Genomic DNA, 20649 nt, shown 5'->3' with positions numbered 1-20649 from the left:
TAAAGATAAATTCTTTTCTTTCTAAAAAATATCATTTCTGATTTTTAGCAAAACTGATGGTGGCTATCCAAACTTCAGTTCTTTCACCTTTCCTCTTTCTCTCTTATCTTCCATTGGTGTAGGTGTTGAACTCCTTTATGAGGAAGAAAAAAAAACTGTGCTTGTCTTTGGGGCACAAATGCTGAACACAATGCCTTGAGGCACTGAACCCAATCATTGCTAAGAGTTTCCCAGCTTCTGAGGACATGGCATCAGCAGGTAAAATTCCAGACAATAGCAGCAAGAAAATCACGTTTGTATAATTAGTCTTTACTGCTGCTTAGATGTATTATACAACAAGGAGACAAAATGTTGTTGGAATAGATGGAGGAGAGCTGGAAAGAAGGGGCTGTGGGGATCCTAACATTTCAGTGGATCCATAAATCAGTTAACCTTAATCTGCCCCTGGAAATAGAGACACAAATTCTTCCTCATAACTAATTTGTGTACCAGTGCTGAAACGTTTGGAGTTGCAATCTGATGAGCTATTGATTCTCCCTATGGTCCTACTTTTAGAGACAGGTGTAGGGCCAAGCCAGGAGTTACAAAGGCTGTGGAATGCCTAAAAAGAGGGTGTGTTTTGCCTTTGCTTTTGTGTGTAAACACAGTATGCTGCTGGTTAGAAATTTGTCACTGACAATTCTGAAGTGGGAAATGAACGACTCAGGGAAACTTTAGAAAGAAATCAAATACCTAGTGTACTGAGTTCTCAGTGGAAAGTTACACAATAGATTTTTTTTTCTTTTTTACAAAAATTGGTGTGAGCTGACATTGCAAAAGCATAACTATGCCAGAACCTAACGGTACTTTTAAGAACTAGCTTTTTTCCCCAGGCCAAAGGGACAAGATATCAGCTGAAAGTTAGGCAAGGTGGATAGGTGGATAAAGTGGCAACTGGGAGAAGCTCTGTTTGGCCCAATCAGCAGGGTCTGAAGCCTGGCCTACACTACAGTTAGATCCAGGTAAAGCAGCTTAACTCAACCTAATTATTTTAGTATACATTCTCTGCCTTGCTCCCCAACTACACCAATATAACACCACCACCTCCATGAGAGGCACAGGGCTCAGGTTTGTGTAGGTAAAGCAAGTCACTGTCAGTGTAAATCTACCTGCTTACATTCATTGCTGGCTTTCTTGACAATTCCAGGGCTCTACTGTGGAGCAGTGAAATTGACAAGGCAGCCGGCCTTTGCCCCTGGCTGCTTGCATCTGGGCCCCAGGCTCCCTACTCTGGGAGTGAAGAAGCTTGGGGTGGTTGCCCCCCGCTATCAGGCAAGCGGTGAGGGAAGCTGGCCTCCTTGCCCCTCTGCAGGCGCTGGAAGCGCTCCTGGTGAGGATGCCCACCCCCACCGACTGCACCAGGGTGGTGGGGAGGACAGCCACTGCCGCGATTACTGGGGAGGCTGCAAATCCACTTCCCCATGGGGGTCGCAAGGCCCAAGCGTGGACCTGTCCTGCCCTGGGTCTCCTCCCCGGTCTCCCTCTGCCCCCGCCACGCCACACGTTCCCGGAGCCGCCGGGCCTTGACACCCGGAGTCCAACCGCAGGCGCCCGCCCCGCCGAGGAGGGACTCGTCCCCACGCTGCAATAGCTCCCCGGGGACAGTGCGGGCGATGGGTAACGCCGGGCGCTTTCCAGCAGGGCCCGGCCTAGGAGGAGGCCGGCGCAGCGACTCTCTGGCCGCAGGCAGCTCCGCCCAGCGCCGGGCCGGGGGGCTCCCGCACGCGCCGGAGGGCCGGGGAGGGGCGAGACTGTGGCGCGGAGCCAGGCGCCGCCCCCCGTCCTCATCAGCCGCGGCCTGCGCCCTGGCTGCACTCGGCATGAGCGGATCCAGCGCAGCCTGGGGGGGCTTCGGCCTCCTGCCGCCGCTGCCCCAGTCCCGGGCCGCCTGGCTCGGCGCCGCCGGCGCACTGGCCCTGGCCGCGCTGCTGGGGGCCGCGGCGTGGCGCTGGGCCGGGCGGCGGGCGGGCGGCTCCCGGCTGCGGCGGGTGGGGACGGTGGCCGGCGTCTTCGTGTACCCGGTGAAGTCCTGCCGGGGGGTGGCCCTGCAGCGCGCCCAAGCGACGCCGATGGGGCTGCGCAGCGGGGACATGCGAGACAGGTACCGCCGGGACTGCGGGGGAAGGGCTCCGGCGCGCTGCGCCTCCCGCGCCAGCGGGGGAGCCGGGGAGCGCCCTGCTCTGCCCTGTCCTTTGGCGCCTCCCTGCGGCGGGTGGTGCCCGGCTGCAGGCTGGTTCTCCTGGTGTCGGCGCTAGTTACGCCAGCCCCCTGTGGCAGTGTCACCCCAGCTCTCAGCCACGTGTCACCCTCAGCTTCTGCTCCCCGTCCCTCCGAAGGGAAGGGGAGCAGCAGGTGGCTCTTGTTGCAAAGGAGCCTTCAAGGTGACATGTCCAGTCGACCCCCTGTAGTCAGAGGACTGGGCTAGTCTGCGACTCAGCCTTACCTTTCTCTCCACTCCAAGAAGATCTCTGTGTAGCTCTAATGCTTGTCTCTTTCACCAGCAGAGACTGGTCCAGTGAAAAATACTCTTTCAGTCACCTTGTCTCTGGTTCACCCAAGGTCATTGGAAAGAAGACCCAAGATGCACCTTTTTGCTAGCTCATATTTAGCATCTGGACGTGATCAACAGGTTGAACCTCTCTAATCCAGCACCCTTGGGATCTGACCAGTTCCAGACGATAGAATTTGCTGGACCACAGGAGGTCAATATTGTCTAGCAGCATTACCAACGCTTCCACTGCGCATTGGGCTCTAAGAAGACATTGGCTGTGTCTACACTAGCCCCAAACTTCGAAATGGCCATGCAAATGGCCATTTCGAAGTTTACTAATGAAGTGCTGAAATGCATATTCAGCGCTTCATTAGCATGCGGGCGGCCGCGGCACTTCGAAATTGACGCGCCTCACCGCTGCGCGGCGCGTCCAGACGGGGCTCCTTTTTGAAAGGATGCTGCCTACTTCGAAGTCCCCTTATTCCCATGAGCTCATGGGAATAAGGGGACTTCGAAGTAGGCGGGGTCCTTTCGAAAAGGAGCCCCATCGGGACGAGCCGCACAGCGGCGAGGCGCATCAATTTCGAAGTGCTGCGGCCGCCCGCATGCTAATGAAGCGCTGAATATGCATTTCAGCGCTTCATTAGTAAACTTCGAAATGGCCATTTTCGTGGCCATTTCGAAGTTTGGGGCTAGTGTAAACGTAGCCATTTAGGGGTAAATTACAGGTAAATAACATCACAGAACACTGGGAGCCAGGACTGGTAACTGTAAACAAATTTTGTGAGACCAGGGGCAACTTGGCCACCCCCATGATAATCTGTTGTGCAGCTAACTAAAATCATGCCGGATTACGGATGTTGCTGGACAAGAGAGTTCTGAATTAGAGAGGTTCAGCCTGTAGTAGCCTCTAGTAGATTTAGAAGAATCAAGTATATACTGTGTATACGTGTGCTACTTGAAGTCACAAGTTTGTTAGTTGAGCTGCCGTGTGACTGAATTTCTCAGCAGAAGAGCATTGATAAACAAATTGTGCTACATCAGAGAGATCTGCATTATATAAGGAAATCAGGATTAGTAGGGGCCAACCTGATTAATTACGATGTTATGAAGAAAATTTCTAAGCTCTGTGCATCCAGGAATCTTTTTGTACTTCAGTGCCTTGGTCATTGATGGTGTTGTGGGGGTAAAATGTTTCATGAATTTCTTTCCCTCTTAAACTACAGGTTTTGGCTTTTCATTAAGGAGGATGGACATATGGTCACTGCTCGTCAGGAGCCTCGCTTGGTCTTGATTGCTGTAAACTGTGAAAATGGCTACTTGACCCTGAATGCCCCAGAAATGAAGGAACTGTGTGTTCCTTTGAAACTCTCTGGAACAAATCCAGTGTACAATTGCAGGTAATAAAGGAAGATTTTTCTTTTTGCAGCAGTAACTTTAATTTAAGGTGCTTTTAAAAACTACTTTACAAAGAGAATGTAATGTACAGCTCTCCCTGGGCTTGATGCAGGTGGAATTCTATGACTGGGCTCATGCAAGAGGTCCAGGCTATGCTGTTATAACGACACCCTTGGGCTTGAACTTATTAATGAGATCTACTTAGAACAGAACTCAGTTGTAGGCAATGACATCAAGGTTATCAGAGACTGTGCACTGTATCTGCTGAATCAACTACAGTAAACTCTTTTCTATCTGGCATTTATTCAGATGGAACTCTTAGATAACCAGCACAAACATGCCGCTATCCCTTCTGCAAGCAGAATTGAGCGTGTGAGTAACACACTGCCCCTTGGGGGCCAGTCTGCTCAGTGCTGCCCTGCTTCCCTCAGAGCTGCCTGAGGGGCTTCAAATCTCAGGGCTGCCAGGTTCCCCCAGCCACTGCCGGCATAGATCTGTGCCCCTGCTGGTTCCCAGCCCTGGGGCTGCCAGGGTTTGCCCAGAACCACAAGGACCCAGAGCTGGAGCTGCAGGTTGGGCTCCGTGCCCCTTCCAGATCCTGGCCCCCAGAGCTGCCGGTGGGGCTCCATGCCCATGTGGGGTCCTAGCCCCCAGCCCCCCGCTGAATCCTGGCCCTCAGGGCTGATGGGGTTCCCTAATCCTGGGGCTGCTACTGGGGTCACCAGGTCCCAGCCCCTAGAGCTGCTGGAATTCTCTGGCCCTGGAGCTGCTGGCAGAGCTCTGCACTCCAGGTTGCTCTCAGAACCTGGGCTGCTGGAAGAGCTCTGCACCCCTGCTGGAGTTCCTCTGGGACCGGAGCTGCTGAAGTTAGTCCCCCCAGCCTAGCCCAGCTTCCTGGGGCTGCCAGCGGTGCTCTGCACCCTGTCCGGCTCTCAGCCCCAGGGATGGAGCTGCTGGAGTTCCACCCACCCCAGCCAGCTCCCAGCCCTGTGGCTGGCAGGGTCCCTGCCTTCCAACCAGGGATCCCTCAGCTTTGCCTCTCCCCAGTAGCCTGTGCCTCCCCCAGCTGCTCTGCATTAACGGGCATATTTGAACATCTGGCAACCTCCTGGTCCCGGGATCGCTGGTTATGAAGGAGTTTACTGTATGATCTTGAGAGCTTTCGTAAACTGTGAATTACCCTTCCATACTTACTCGCTCTTCTGCATTTATCTTGGCTGAGTATTTGCATTTGGAAATCATGGTGATGTACATAGCTACTTCTTGATTTCCAGTAAGCAAATTCTGTGTGATATGCATCATCACATACAATGGGAAATTGAAAGTTGTGACATTAAGTATTTTAGCTGTGCTGAAATCTACCTTGAGAAATGGCCACTGACTAGCACAGGGGTATACAACTTGCACCTCTGGATCTGCATGCAGCTCATTAAGGGCTTCTTATGTGGCTCCTGATGCTACAATTGCAAAGTAATAAAACCCCCCTCCTGATTATTTTTGATATTTCCATGAATGTCTAAAAGTCCAATAATGAACAAATCATATCTAAACCACAAATAATATGTGGTTGCAAAACATGGCATCATTCCCCCTTTAATATGTGCAGTGCATTGTGGGATATGTGTGTGCGCTGTTCTTAAAACAGGGGTTAGAAAAGGGATGGTTTGATGTTATTTATTAAGGATTGTCTCGTTCATATGCATTGCAGCTCTTGAATGATTGAGTTTTTTACTGAATTTAAAAAAAAAAAAGGCTCTTCTTGGTCTTTTGGTTGCCAACCTCTGGTCTAACAGAAAAGGTAAGAACGCTTTCACTCTGTTAAAATGGCAGTTACGTTTAAGACTATTGTGGCAGCTCTGCATGCTGGTAGCCTCCGTGGATGTGGTGCTCTGGGATTCTCCTTTGGACAGCAGAGGAAATAAGAGTGCTACTTCTTCCAGCTGCTGTAGTTGAGAATAAAACAGCTTTTTCTAAGGTGCTGTATTTTCCAGTTCCAAATATAAATTGTTGCTATGGAAACTTCTGTCAGCGAATGTAGATAAGTTTTTTTACATGGGCCAGATATAAGTGGGCAATGATACTGTTTATGATGGAAAGATTGGGTGAAAATAGCATTTCTCTTTTAAAAATCTGCCCGGTGTGTGTATATGATCTGAGCCAAATGAATTCACTTTGCAGAAATGTTGGGTTTTTTTTTTAATGTTTGTAGCCCTTCCTCTGTGCTGTGGTTCAAGCCCCCACCCTTCTGCCCATTGCTTACTGTCACTGTGCTCTGGAGTGGCATGTCCCTCTTCTTTCCAGGATTGGGATCTGGATTCTTTTCTGCTGCCTCTACCTGAGGTGACTCCTGCTGTGCTTGACACAGGGGTGCTGTTCTTTGATCATACTAGCAGCCAAGAGGTATAAAGCCCTATATACAAGGGACAATAAAGGAAACAAATTCATTCTACTGCAAAGGAATGATGATCCCTAAGTAACAATGTAATAAAGGGGGGCATTTTGGGTACAGAAAAATAGCATCTGGGGAAGAAAATGGTTAAGGTTCAATGAACAGCCCAGCACTCTCAACTCATTCTGTCCCTACAAAAAAAGCAGTCCGGTAGCAATTTAAAGACTAGCAGAATAATTTATTATGTGATGAGCTTTTGTGGGACAGACCCACTTCTTCAGACCATAGCCATACCAGAACATGCTCAATATTTAAGGCACAGAGAACTAAAAATAGTAACCAAGATTGACAAATCAGAAAAATATTATCAAAGTGAGCAAATCAGAGAGTAGAGGGGCAGAAAGGGGGGGAATCAAGAATTAGATTAAGCCAAGCATGCAAACGAGCCCCTATAATGACCCAGAAAATTCCCATCCCAGTTCAAACCATGTGTTAATGCATCGAATTTGAATATAACAGAGTGTTCAGCAGTCGCTCTTTCAAGAGTGTTGTGAAAATTCCTCTTCAGTAAGATGCAAACTCTTAAGTCATTAACAGAACGGCCCACTCCATTAAAATGCTGACTGGCCGGGTTTGTGGATCAGGAGTGTTTTTATGTCTGTTTTGTGCCCATTGACTGTTTGTCTGAGAGAGTTTGAAGTCTGTCCAATATACAAAGCATCTGGGCATTGTTGGCACATGATGACATATATGATGTTAGTTGAGGAACATGAAAATGTGCCTGTGATTCTGTGGATAAAATGGTTAGGTCCAGTGCCTAGAGAGGGGCCAACCAGAGCTTTAGGCATAGAGGCAAGTTAATAAGGACTGGCCTATACAAGGAGGAAAAATTAATTTTTAGATACTTAAATCCAGCAATAAGAATTGCATACATGGAATAGAATTATCTAAAATCGATTTTTGCCACTGTCCACACAGAGGGCGGTCGACGGGAGAAACTTTCCTGTAGACGTCCCTTGCTCCTTGTGACTGCCAGAAGTACCGGGATCAATGGTGGTACTATGACAGTTTGATTTAGTGTGGCCACACCAGGCATGCTAAATCAAACCTGGGAAGATCGATCACAAGTGCGTCTTCCAATAAGTGTAGACTTACCCCCAAGAACCTCCCTCAGGCCTTCACTGGGGCAAAGAATGGCTGTAGAGTTCCTGTGCTGGGGTAAAGGAGCCCCTGTAGGTTTATTTCTTTGCTCTGATGGAGAGAGGAGCTTCCTGTCCCTCTGTATGGTCTCTTCATCCCAGACTCCCACCAAGGTTCATGCTGTGCTGACTCTCTTTGTCCTTAGTTTGGAGCAGTGGTTTTCAACCAGGGGTACATGCGTCCCTGGCAATATGCAGAGGTCTTCTGGGAGTATGTCAACTCATCTAGATAGTTGACTAGTTTTGTAAGAGGCTACATAAAAAGCACTAGTGAAGTCAGTACAACCTAAAATTTGATATAGATGAAGACTTGTTTATTCTGCTCTGTATGTTACACACTGAAATGTAAGTATTTCTGGTCAAATTGTTTTACTTTATAATTCCATGATAAAAGTGAGAAAGTAAGCAATGCTTCAATAGCAAGGCAGTGTGGCACTTTTTTTGTATTATGTCTGATGTGGTATGCAAGTCATTTTTAAGAGAGGTGAAACTTGGGGGTACACAAGACAAATCAGGCTCCTGTAAGGAGTGCAGTATTCTGGAAAGGTTGAGAGCCACTCACCAGATTAATGCATCACGAGACCTAGGGTGACCCCATCCATCCTGTTCTTACAAAGACAGTCTCTTATATAAGCAGGTCTCATGACTACCAGTTAGATGTCATAGCCACTGAATTATGCTGCTTCTGAAGACTAATTTGTTTTTCTCTTTTCCCCCTGTTCAGAGCTTCCCTATGTAGCTTTGCAAACATTAGATTCGGGGAATCTAAATTAGCCCTAATGTTGGTTTGTGTGGCTGGGCTGTTTAAAAATTGCAGTCATGTTGTAGATGCCTATAAAATGTTGCCGTAATTAGTTTTGGCTGAATTGTTCCATCTGGGTGTCTGCCTAAAGGTGAATTTTTCTGAATGATTCAGTCATGTCTCAGAACAAAATTAGGGAAATTGGCACTGTTTTGCCCGGTAAAAATTCCAGCAGCTGTATTGCTGAAGACATGTTGGCATCCCTGATTTGTAGCAGGGAGTTAAAGTTTGCCAAGGAGGCTGCCTTTGGATCAGAAATGTGTCTTGTGCTGTTATGGAAAAAATGCCCAATTTGGGTTAATTTTAAGCAGTTGAAAAATCTCAGATTATTCATGTTCAACTACAGACTTGTTAGCTTGGCAGCAAACTTCTCTGAAGATTCCAGCTGCCCCAAGCATTCTTACAGATCCTCCTCACAGATCCTGTGCAGTGACTGAGCGTACACTATCCCTGGGCTGCCAGGGTTGAGCAAGAGCTCTGTAATTGTTTCTCTCAGTGTGGCTCTGAAAAACAGAACTGAGAGAAGAGAGATGGTCCCTTCTGTCCTTCTAGCATCTCCCCTTCTGGCACCTAGGGAGTGGGAGAAGTTGACTCCCTCATATGGAAAGGGTGTCAAGACAATCAAGGTGAGGGGAGAGGGTCAGAAGTTAAATTGGGGAGTGGGGAAGAGGGACAGAGGCAGGAACGGGGATAAAGGGTCAGGGCAGGAGCTGAGGATGGGAGAGGATAAGCTCAGAGGGGGAATGGAGAAATGACAGAAACCAGGGGTCAGAACATGGGCTGGGAAGGAGCAGGAGGGAGATAAGGGTAGGGCCTAGGTGTGTGAATAGTGGCTGGTGGGTGGGGAGGGAGAGCTGAATGTGACAGGGGGAGTCTGGACTCCACAGAGGAGAACCGTGTGTAACTACTAGAAAACATTGCGCCACAGAGCATGGAATTGAACCTCTTATTTCTGAGTCTCAGCATCCCTCTACTGTCTGTTAATAACTGTGAAAGCCCTGGGCAGTGTGCGTCTTCAGCCCCTTCTCATGGGAGGTTTTCACAGACACGACTGCTGCTAGTTATTCCATTAGCTTGAGCAATAGAGGACTCCACAGCAGGAGTCTGTCAAATATCACGTGATGGGATTTGTCCCCCTGCCTCCAACTTTTATGTTTTAAAAAATTGTTTTAAAAGTTGTTCTTTTGCCACTAAGGGTAAGATGAGAGGCAGTGGGTTCAAACTACAGCATAGCAGATTTATATTAAATCTCAGGGAAAAACTCCTAACTGTAACGACAGTAGGACAATAGAACACACTGCATAGGGAGGTTGTGGATTCATCTTCACTGGAGGCTTTCAAAAGGAGGCTGGATAGCTATATGTCTTGGAGGGTTTGGACACAATAAACCCTACATTTTGGCAGAGGGTTAGACTAGGGTTACCATATTTGCACATTCAAAAAAGAGGACACCCCTGAAAGGGAGCGTATCTGTATCGGTATCTCCCAGCTCATGTTGTATTAATGTATCATACATCTACCCTCCTGGCATCTACCTGAATTGGTAGATACTGATACAGCTACACGCCCTCTCACGGGTATCCTCTTCTTTGAAAGTTCAAATATGGCAGCCTAGGTTAGACTAGATCAGTGTTTCTTAAACTTTTTTGAGACCAGGGAACACCAAACAATATTTTTTATGGGGAACGTCTATGAAAATTTTCTTTCCAAAAAAAAACCAAACAGCAACATACACAGCAAAAACAAAATGAAGAAATGTAATCAGGTATCATAGCAATGAAGAGGTAACATTGTGTCTGGTTTTAATAACAGAACATACTGTCTATACCATCAGTGCATATTTCTGAACGCTCATGGCACACCTGTGAATTGTTCATGGAACACCAGTGTTCTGTGGAGCATAATTTAAGAAACACTGGACTAGATGACCCTTGCGATCCCTTCTATCCCTATGAGCCTAGATTTTTCTCTCATTCAATCACTTGGGGTTTTGGAAACATTTATAGTAGGGGGTACTCCAGAGAGATGAGTTTTATATATTACCCTATTTTTACCTTTCTCAGAGAAGAATATTGAGTTACACAGCCTTCCCCAAAATGAGGGGTTATTTTATCAGGAACCCCTGAATGAAATGACTAAATTCATTTCATGCAACCTATTCTCACTTCTGATTTGACAAGCCCACTCTCAAACTGATTTAAGTCAGTGTGGAGATTTTAAAAAAAGGAGCAATATTAACTTTAAACAGAAAACATTTTGCACCTTTAATTATGGTATGTCTATTCTTGCCCCTTAGCCTCCGTGCCTTGATCATTTTACACTACATCTATACTAGACATAGTAGTTGACCGCTGATATGCGATTTCAGCTATGCCAATTGTGTAGCTAAAATCAACTTATTAGTGGTTGACTTTAATGTCTGTTTACATAGAAAAAGGTCGATGGGAGCATTTCTCCTGTCAACCTTTCTTAATCTTCACTGCTTGTAAGGAGTTCCAGAGTTGATTTTGACCCTGGAAAGTGCTATTTCGTGCATGCACAAAACAAAACCCTGGAAGATCAACCCTGAGCAGGTCAATCTTCTGCAGCAATGTAGACCTAGCCAGAAAGACTGTCTTTAGTGGGCATGTTATTGAAGTGGGTCTTCCCCGCAAAAGCTCATCACCTAATAAACAGTATTGTTAGTCTTTAAGGTGCTATAGGACTGCTTTGTCTGTTTTGTAAATATACTTATCAGAGAGGTAGCTGTATTAATCTGTATCAGTTGATATATTCTTGGGTAGCAGAATCTCTAATTCATTGTCTAAATTCTTACACTCTAAAATTTGAGGCAACATTTTGTTAATCACAAAGCATGGGATAAATAAATATTAATGACAGTGCTCAGCTGTGGTGTTGGAAACTCATTGGCTGTGTCTACAGTTGGCCAAAATTTTGACAGGGCCATGCTAATAGCCAAAGTGGAGAATACTAATGAAGAGCTGAAATGAATATTCAGTGCCTCATTAGCATGCTGCTGGGTTTCGATCGTGTGTGGGTCATATATATGGGGCCCTTTTTGAAAGGACCCTGCAAACATTGAAATCCCCTTATTCCTATCAGCCATTTGTGGGGTCCTTTTACAGCAGCATGCTAATGTTCATTTCAGTGCCTCATTAGTATTCTTTGATTTGGCCATTAGCATGGCCCTTTTGAAATTTTGGCCAAGTGTAGACACGGCCATACAGTTGCTTAAATTGATCAACTCCGAGTTGATAAATAAGTAAAGATTTTCTACCTTATTTAAAAAGGAAAAATGAAGTGTAATTGTACTTGGTGTTATTGACACAAGTGTGAAAGATAAGTCTCACTTTTTTTCGTTTAAATCTAGCATGACAACCAGATGCTGTGTGTCATAGCACATTGTGACAGTTAACTCAGGCTAATTTGTTCAGTCCCAAACAGGCAGGAAATTTAATTACTGTATTTATCAGTATCATTGTTCTGGTTGCTTGCCTGCAAAGAACTGATATTGCTTGTACTGGATTTGTTTGGATTTTTTGTAAGCATAAAGGGTCCAGAATTTCTCTGTCAATAATACAAAGTTAGAAATGGCTGGAGTCCAATATGTCCCTATCAATTCTTGTATTGGCACTCAGCTTGCTCATTGATTGCATATTTCTCTTTGTTTTATAAAAGCAAGATGTTTGATTTTTTGAATCGTGGAGATGAAAATAAGTACATGTGAATTCTCAGCTTTCAAATTAACTCGTGCTTCTTTTAGGCTGTTTGGAATGGATATCCAGGGCAGGGACTGTGGAGATGATGCAGCTCAGTGGATCACCACCTTCCTCAATGCCCAGTCATATCGACTGGTGCATTTTGAACCACCCATGGTGACTAGGAAGTCAAGAGACATATTCACCACTTTCCGTTCCACAGATGAGGTTAGATGAAAGTTGTCCTCCATAAGCGTGTGTGTGTGTGTGTGCGCGTGCGCGTGACTTTCCACCCACCCAACCCTCCTATTGTAATACTGGTTACACGGGCAGGCCTGTTCATGGTAGAGTGCTTCAAGCATATGAGAAGTCCTATTGACTTAAGAATTGTTTTTGACTATGAACTGCTAGAGAATCTGAGGCTGCCATTTTGTCAAGAATTGACACAGCATGTGACTAAGGGGAACTCCTGATCCACTTATGCTGGAGGTTTTGAACGCAGTTTATTGGTAAACCCAGTATGTACTGGAGCACTCTTCATCCCTAGTTATGTGCAGTGCTGTTCTAATATGAACTCTCTCTACTGCTGGTTTGCTTACAGACACTAGCCTGGATTGAGCTCTGAGTTAATGGGAGGACTAGGGCTTCCATCAAAAAAAGCTCAATTGAAAGAGGGTTGTGGTAGTGAAAGGTGGCCACAATCTCCTCTTGCCTGGAGTGGGCCGGCAACTATTGCATTAGAAACAGGATTCAGGGGCAGGAGAGTTGAGGGGTGGAGCGGGAGGCTAAAGGAGCACATCCCTTCGACAGCCTTAGGTCCTGGGGTCAGGGATGTAATGAACAGCTGTGCATTCTCCTTTAGTCCATCCTCTGTCTTACCTGAGCAGAATCTTCAAAGAAGCATGATGTTAAAAAGAGCATCCCTCTTTCTGCCATAAGAGTTCCCCTGGGACCTGAGTGCCTCTGAGAGTGCAACTGAGTACCCTGACCTCAACTTCGAGAATTATTGTTTATTGAGCATCAGCATTTTACTTGCTGTTGCACAAACTGAAAAAAAACCGCATAAATAATATTGAAATCACTACTCTGTGTATGCATCTTCTTTACAAGTAAATGAAGACTAATTAAGAGGATTAATAGTTTAATTGAAATGGGTCTAAGCAAGATGTTAATGTACAATCACACAAGGAGCACAGAGTGGTGGTGGTGGTGTTAACTTGGAGGACAGCGATATTTTTATTGCACATTTTCACTTCTTTGAGAGAGGGGAGAGCACAGACTACTTGTCATTTTACAGATTTTGTACAATGTGTACTCGTGTTTGGGGGGAAAAAAAAAAGATAGTTTGGAAGGGAGGCTTTCAGTATGCATTGAAGCTCTCCTGACCACTGCTTTCATAGTCTCACGAGTGTCCTGTTTACTGATGTGAACAGAGGGAGTTTTCTTAAAGTATTGGTCAGTGACACTTTTTGCCAAAAATGCAGTCTCCTTGAAGAAAAATCAGCAGCATTTAATGATCGATTGCAACCTAATTTCAATAGTGTTTGTTGAGTAAATCTCTTCCCCAGTTTGTGCAGAATGGATTTAACCAATCTCATTTTATGCAGGTTGAATTAAGGATATATTAATAATATAGTCAACTTACTACTTGTAAGACTAGGGATAGGAAAGGGCATGTTATTTTTCAGATGTGCCAGAGAATAACACCAATAGGAAGAGAACTATAAATATGCTGATAAACTTCATGCACTGACCAAGGGGTGATCCAGGAGAGGTTGTGAATTTGTCACTAGGCTTCCTATAGGCTGAAAGAAATACTTGACTTGTGGAAGAAGAAAAAGAAGGTGGGGCCGGGGGGGGTGGTAGTTCTGGATGTTGTCGGTTTGTAATTAAACATGGGCCACCTTTTATATGCAAATTGCATTTTTAAGTAGTTTGTAAAATAGTAGTAAGTGATTAAATGGTTAATTCATTATAGAGTCCAAAAAGTCAATCAGGTGCTTGCAACCTTCTGTAATAGCTTCTACTGATATCTGCAATGGGTAACACTCAGGTATGCAGTATGCTTACATCTATTATTTGTCACTTATTAACCCTATATAAACAACTTGTACATGGAAGTTTTAATAGTAATGTTTGACTTAATTCAGTTTACAACAGGAATTTGAGAAGCATGCTCCTGTGGGAGCCTTAAGCTTTGTTTGCCTTCATATTTGTAGATTGCCTATCCTGACTGCAGCCCAGTCCTGGTCATCTCAGAAGCTTCATTGGAAGATCTAAATAGTAAAATGGAGAAGAAAGTTCAAATGATGAACTTCAGACCAAATATTGTTGTCACGGGTTGCAGTGCTTTTGAGGAGGTAAGTGATATATCGTACTTCAACTGCCATTTTGTTCTGAATCTTGGATGTATTCTTCAGAATCCTATTTCTTTGGGCTATAGCGTGGAAAGAATATCTAAAGACTTGATTGTACTTAGGATTAGCTCAGATTCAGCCATCAATGGCTGGTGACTGGTGGAGCTGCAATAGTGTAAACCCAAAATGTAGGCTAAGAAAGCTGCTATTATAAGGTTTGTGCTGGCACATCTGGCTGCCAATAGCCAAATCCCAGGTACAAATAGAATTTTAATGATAAATGTGGGCAAAGCTTCATGGGAGAAAAGAGGTTTGTGGATGTCAGTTTATATTTATGCAACATAGTAGAGGATCAAAAGAATGCTAAAAATGTGAGGCTGGTACTGCATGTTTGCCTTTAGGCCTCAAATGGGAAATGTTATATACAGTATAAGCCACCTAAAGATACAAAAAAATTGGGAGTTTTTGGCTTACAAATACAGTGGACCCCTGACTTACGCAGGGGTTGCATTCTCACCACTCACACATAAATCAAATTTCCAACGCAACGCAGGGGGAGCCAGGAAACTAACGAGAGCACTAGCCCGGGTCAGTTTCCTGGCTCCAGGGAGTGGAGGGGGACAGCTGGGCACTGGGGGAGCCAGGCGGGCAGACAGCCACAGAGCAGCTTTGAGTTGCACTTAACTTGCATTTACGCAAGTTAAGTACAACTTGCAGTTGCGCATTTCTGGGGTTTACTCTGAAAGCTCATCGTTGTCTGACAACACCACGGTTATTTTATATTTATTGCTTCTCTAACTTTCTGCATTTCATTAGTGTAGATAAAACTGTTGGTTTACTCATTGGTGTGGTGTGGATGTTCAGTGTTTGAATTTGGTCTCACTTCTTTCTGGAGAGTTGCTCTGTATGGGCTTGATTGTTCCTGAGGATTCAAAATTGCCATGGCAGGATTGTGCTCTGTCTTCAAAGAATGATTGCACTAGGAGGCTTCTGGACTGAAAACTGACCTGGCTCATTATCATTGAAAATGTTTTTGTGGAACTGTGTATGACTTTAAAAATCCTTGATAATTAACATTGTATTTAATCTATTCTGAAGTCAAGACAAACACGCTTGTGACTAGAGAACACGTTCTACAGAAGACTTTTTTTGGTTCTCCCTTTTTGTGTTAACTTGCGTTTTATGTTGGATTAAACATTTTTAAAAAAAACCAAATCATACAGTGTGCCTATAAGACTCGTATATTTTAAAAGGTCAGGTTATCATCTTTTAGTGAAGTATACCTGACGTAATTTTTGTGATTCATACAACTGATCTTGTAACTTTTGTATAACTGATTTGACAAGATGATTAATATGTTAATCTTGGCAAATAATGTATTTTATTGAAAACAATAATGTATCTATGGTAGCTCTTATTTGGAGGACACAAAGTGTGATGCTCTCAAGTGATGCTTGGTAATGGGCAGTTGGCCACAAAGCCAACTTCTGTAAAATGGTTAAGTGCAAATACTGTGAAAGTATAATATTACATGTTTACATTTCTGACAGGATTCCTGGAATAAGATAAAAATTGGTAATGTGGAGCTGAAGGGGACAATGGCTTGCCCCAGGTAAGGAATCAGGAATACACTTGAAGGACAAATAAATTTTAAGTAACCTTTCTTGTCTAACATTATGTGTCATTACAGGTGTATTTTAACAACTGTTGATCCAGAAACTGGGATCATTGACAGAAAGGAGCCATTGGAAACACTGAAAAGGTAGCACAAATAGTAGTGGGTCTGCTCTTGTGTTTGTGGAACAGAGATAAATGATTAACAGCTAGAACTTGGCAGTTAATTGAAATTCAGGTACTAGAAATGCCTGCTGCAGGTAGTCATACAACCTTTTAAACTGTTCCAGTTCTTGTTGATGCCCATAGTGACAAGAACTCATGAAGACTCTCCTCTCCTTTCCTATATGTAGAACTCCTGTGTCCCTTTTTCAGTAGAGTGTGCCTGTATAGTATTGGGAAGGACTATACAAAGTATACAGTCATTTAAAATGCATAATTTAACTGTCAATTGTAGATGGTAATCATTGTTATCTGTCCCACAAAGACATAAACTATAATTGGTTTGTGTATGTTGGAGACTATTATTTATGGGACAAGAAGCACCACCTTCTCTTAAGGTTGACACTTCCTATTTGAAGACCCCTTTTTCAGCTAATTACAACTTCTTTTTCCAAACCTTCACTTCTTGAGTTGAAATTTTCCATGCTAGTTGTCTGCCTCAGGCAGACAGAGCCTTCCTGTCCATAGGTCCTAGAGCCCTGTGCCAGCCACCCCAACCATCCTATGGACAGGAAGATAAGGGTTACGTGGAGCTAAGGGTCAGGTGGTGGAGGCAGCAGAGGTCCCTTCTTCTCCTCCCACCATTAACCCCATGAGCTGTGGGACCAGCTGCCTGCTCCACCCTGCTGGGCAGTGCCATGCCACCCTCCAAGCCCAGTGCACCTCACTTCTCCACAGTGGTGGGAACCTGAACAGGTGATGACTTACTTAGCCAAATTATCAGACCCATTCAGCAGCTGGGAGCTTTCACTACTTGTGTGTGTGGCAATGATCAGTGAGGCTTGGTTTCCACTAGACCTTGCAATCGACTGCAGATATGCAATTCTAGCTACAGTGTTTTCCCTTCAACCTCCCTTTCTCCTCGCGAGAGCAGGAGAGCTGGGGGTCAACTGCAGACCCCAGAGAGATCGATTTTTTGCACATTTTTACCAGCTGCGTGAAATTGAACTCTGGGTGATCGACCCTGAATGAGTCACTCTCCTGTTAAGTAAAGACATACCCTCAGTCTCTTGTTGTGTAGGCTGCTCCATTCCATTAGTTATCCTAGCTGTCCTGCATTGTCACTCATTCACTTTCATCCATTAAGTTGACCAAAATGGGAGCATACCTCAAGTGTTCTCTCACCTAAAAAGTGATGATTCTTTTGACTTTTATGGCACTAGGCCCCAGTCATGCAATGACCTATGCTCATTGCTTAACTTTGCCTTGAAATCATTTGGGGTTACTCATGGTAGTAAAATTAGGCAAGTACATAAGGGTCTGTAGGTTTGGATCCTGATGCAGCCAACATCTTATTAACTTTCTTCCCTAACACTGCATGCTGAACTGAGAACTGAATTGTCACATCTGTCAGTCCACCCATATAATCTTCTTCCAGTAGTGTTAACTGCTAGGCTGCTAGTTAAAACCCCAAACCCTGTTGTGTGTGAGAGGGATTTTACTCACAGCAGTCAGTTCAGTTCATTGTGTTTGTGAAAAGAAAATCTATTGACTATTCCATCCTTTAGATGTGCGATAAAACTTTATTCACATCTCATTGTCCTTCTTTTAACAAAAATTGCTAAATAATTTTTTTTACTCTTTATAATCTTGTGAAAGCTTGAAACAAAACTGGTTCTTTATAACCATTTATTTTCCTCCACTGCACTCCTCCAGATTGTATTATTATAGGGCAGCCCATGTGCTGGGCTGCTTGTGTATTTACATGCTGCATATTTCTTTTAGTGTTTAAGTTTTTGTTCATTTTCTAAAAAGTGGCACACGATTAAAATCTGTGACTCTCTGGTCCAGAAACATCTGTGGTCTGGCACAACCCCAGGCATTGGTGGACCAGAGAGCCCCAGAGCCTTGAGAGTTGAGGGCTGGGAGACGGGGGATGACACTGTCCCTCTGAAGCCGTGGAGCAGCGGCCCATGTTCATGGAGTGGCAGCTTGTGGCTGGGGCCAGGAAGTGTCCAGTGGCCAGGAGAGGAGCTGGAGGCTGGCAAGAGATTGACCTTCTCTGATCCGGGACTGCTCAGGTCCCAAGGGTCCTGGAGTAGGGAGATGGAACCTGGAGTGGTGTGAAGAGTACCCTACAACGTGATCTACTGCTAACTTGCAATTAAGGGAAGTTACCTCAAAAAACCATTCATCTGTGTTACGTAGGACATATTGTTTATAGATTCCATTGGTGTCTTAAACACATACACAGAATACAGGTACTTACGTAAATTCGTTATTGTGCTACATTTCATCCAGCTTAAAATAAAGTCTCCACTCCTTCCGTTTTTTTTTTTTTTTGGCTCTACTTCTCAAGGCTGTTTTTTGCCTTAAGTGACTGGTAATTACTATTTTCTCTGTACAGTTACCGTTTGTGCGATCCTTCTGAGCGACAGCTGTACAAATCCAGCCCTCTGTTCGGATGGTATTATGGAGTTGATAAAACTGGAACACTTCAAGTTGGAGACCCTGTGTACAAGATAGTCCATTGAAGAAAGAGGCATTTTGAGGGGAAGATGATTGTTTGTTTTTATATGCCAATGGTTTTGTTTGTTTTTTCTGAGATCATAGACCCTGAAATAACTCTTTGACATTACCTTGAGGTAAAATTTGTCTAGTTGCATTTCTTGGGGCTGTGTAATGTACGTTTCCCTGATTGTCCACAGATTTTGTGAGATGCCAAATTCTTCTCATGGCGGTCAGTCTACTAATGTGCCTTAAGCCCCTAAATCTAAAACTAAATCTGTAGTTTTCCACTGGAGTGTAAAAGACAAGGTTTCAAACAGATCAGACGATCAAGTGACTTTTTTCACTTTTATACATTTTCTATCTCTATTATCACGGTCTGTGGAATAAGGCAAGAGGGTGAAACAAGTTGGATGATGACAATTGAATGTGTCCTTCAAGTTCTGCATACATTTTAAATTCCTATTTAAATTGTAATGTCTTAGGAAAACCAGATTGGAAAGGGTTTGAGCTCTTGTTACTTAGTTATGGATTGGCAGATAGAGCAAGAAATTTTGAACCAGCAGATGAGTGGGTTTACAAGGAGTGAAGTAGGTTAGACTGTTTGGGAGCTTAGAGTCATGATATACAGCTCTGTTTGAATATTCTTGAATAACAATCTGATAGCATGAAGAGCTGGGCTGAGTTATTATTGACTCAGTTAATCGCCTCCTCTTATGATGCTTGTTGCACCTAATGCATACTTGCTTGCCTTTCTACTTGTCTCACATTGGTGTTGCTGAGGATTGACTAATGTCTTAAAGCTTTATGTAAGTGCTAAATTTTATTATGGCTGCATATGTCCCAGTATTAGCCCCTGAAGAAGTGTAACATTGTCATTGCATAATTCAGCGTCTGGTGGCAGACAGTGGTAAAACAAGCGTCCCCAGGGGCCAAATTTGGTGAACCCTGTCAAGTTTATGCTCCTGAACATAAAGTAGTTGAACAAAATTTAAATCCATTAAAATTATGGTAATGGAGGGCTTTGTGGAGCCTTGGGTGGATAAGGTCCTATGAATACTTTGTAATATTAATGTTTTTAACTTTTTTAAATAATGGAAATGTAAATATTTGATTGAAGCAGCTCTGTCTCAAACATTGCACAAACATTGCTAATCTGACAATTCAATAGTGGTTTCTAAAATTCTGCACTTAAACAGATTTTAACTCTGGAAATAAATGTAGATCAAAACATAAACTTATACAGAGTCCTTGCTACTGTTTAATACGATGTAAAGTTTTTGGATCTTGTTCTGTTGGCTTTTGCATTTTACATTACATCTTACCTATTTTGGTGTTTAGTCTTTTGTTTGCTGCTACATACGTCTTTTGCTTTTGGCAAAATGCCCTTCCCTGTGCACAGTTTAAGACTTTGAGTCAGAAGCAGATGTCAAACCCAGCCCTCAAGTGCCCTTGCAATAAGATGGAAAAAGGGTTCCATGCAGAAGAGTCTTTGCATTTTGATTTTTGATGGGGGAGGGAGTATATCAGGATTTGGTGGCAGCTTGGATCTGCGTGGATATTGGCAAAGAACCATCCTTGAACCTGAAGCTGGCCAGTTGGTGCAGAAAAATCTTTCCAATACAGGACACATCAAAGCTGAGATTCCTTCTGAGTTAGAATCATAGAATCCTAGAGCTGGAAGGGACCTCGGGAGGTCATCAAGTCCAGCCCCCTGCCCACAGCAGGATCAACCTTAACTAGATCATCCCAGAGAGGACTTTCTCAAGCTGGGACTTAAGAACCTCTAGGGATAGTGATTCCACCACCTCTCTAGGTAACACATTTCAGTGCTTCACCACCCTCCCAGTAGCATAGTTTTTCCTAATATCCAACCTACAATTCTCCCTCTGTAACTTCAGACCGTTGCTCCTTGTTCTGCCATCTGTCACTACTGAGAACAGCCTCTCTCCGTTGCCTTCAGAGCCCTACTTCAGGAAGTTGAAGGCTGCT

General features: G+C 44.2%; 1 protein-coding gene across 1 annotated transcript; it reads left to right on the top strand.

Annotated features, from left to right (window-relative positions):
* The first annotated feature begins 1807 nt into the window (after positions 1 to 1807).
* MTARC2 (mitochondrial amidoxime reducing component 2) lies at positions 1808 to 19987 on the top strand. The gene is made up of 7 exons (XM_074989929.1): positions 1808 to 2140; positions 3757 to 3930; positions 12082 to 12244; positions 14236 to 14376; positions 15924 to 15985; positions 16064 to 16135; positions 18557 to 19987. The coding sequence occupies exons 1-7, from the start codon at positions 1860 to 1862 to the stop codon at positions 18681 to 18683; spliced, it is 1020 nt and encodes a 339-aa protein (XP_074846030.1). The 5' UTR covers positions 1808 to 1859; the 3' UTR covers positions 18684 to 19987.
* Positions 19988 to 20649: the final 662 nt, after the last annotated feature.

This window comes from Carettochelys insculpta, chromosome 3 (assembly GCF_033958435.1).
Source record: "Carettochelys insculpta isolate YL-2023 chromosome 3, ASM3395843v1, whole genome shotgun sequence".
Classification (NCBI taxonomy): domain Eukaryota; kingdom Metazoa; phylum Chordata; order Testudines; family Carettochelyidae; genus Carettochelys; species Carettochelys insculpta.
This window is presented reverse-complemented; position numbering and strand designations above follow the sequence as displayed.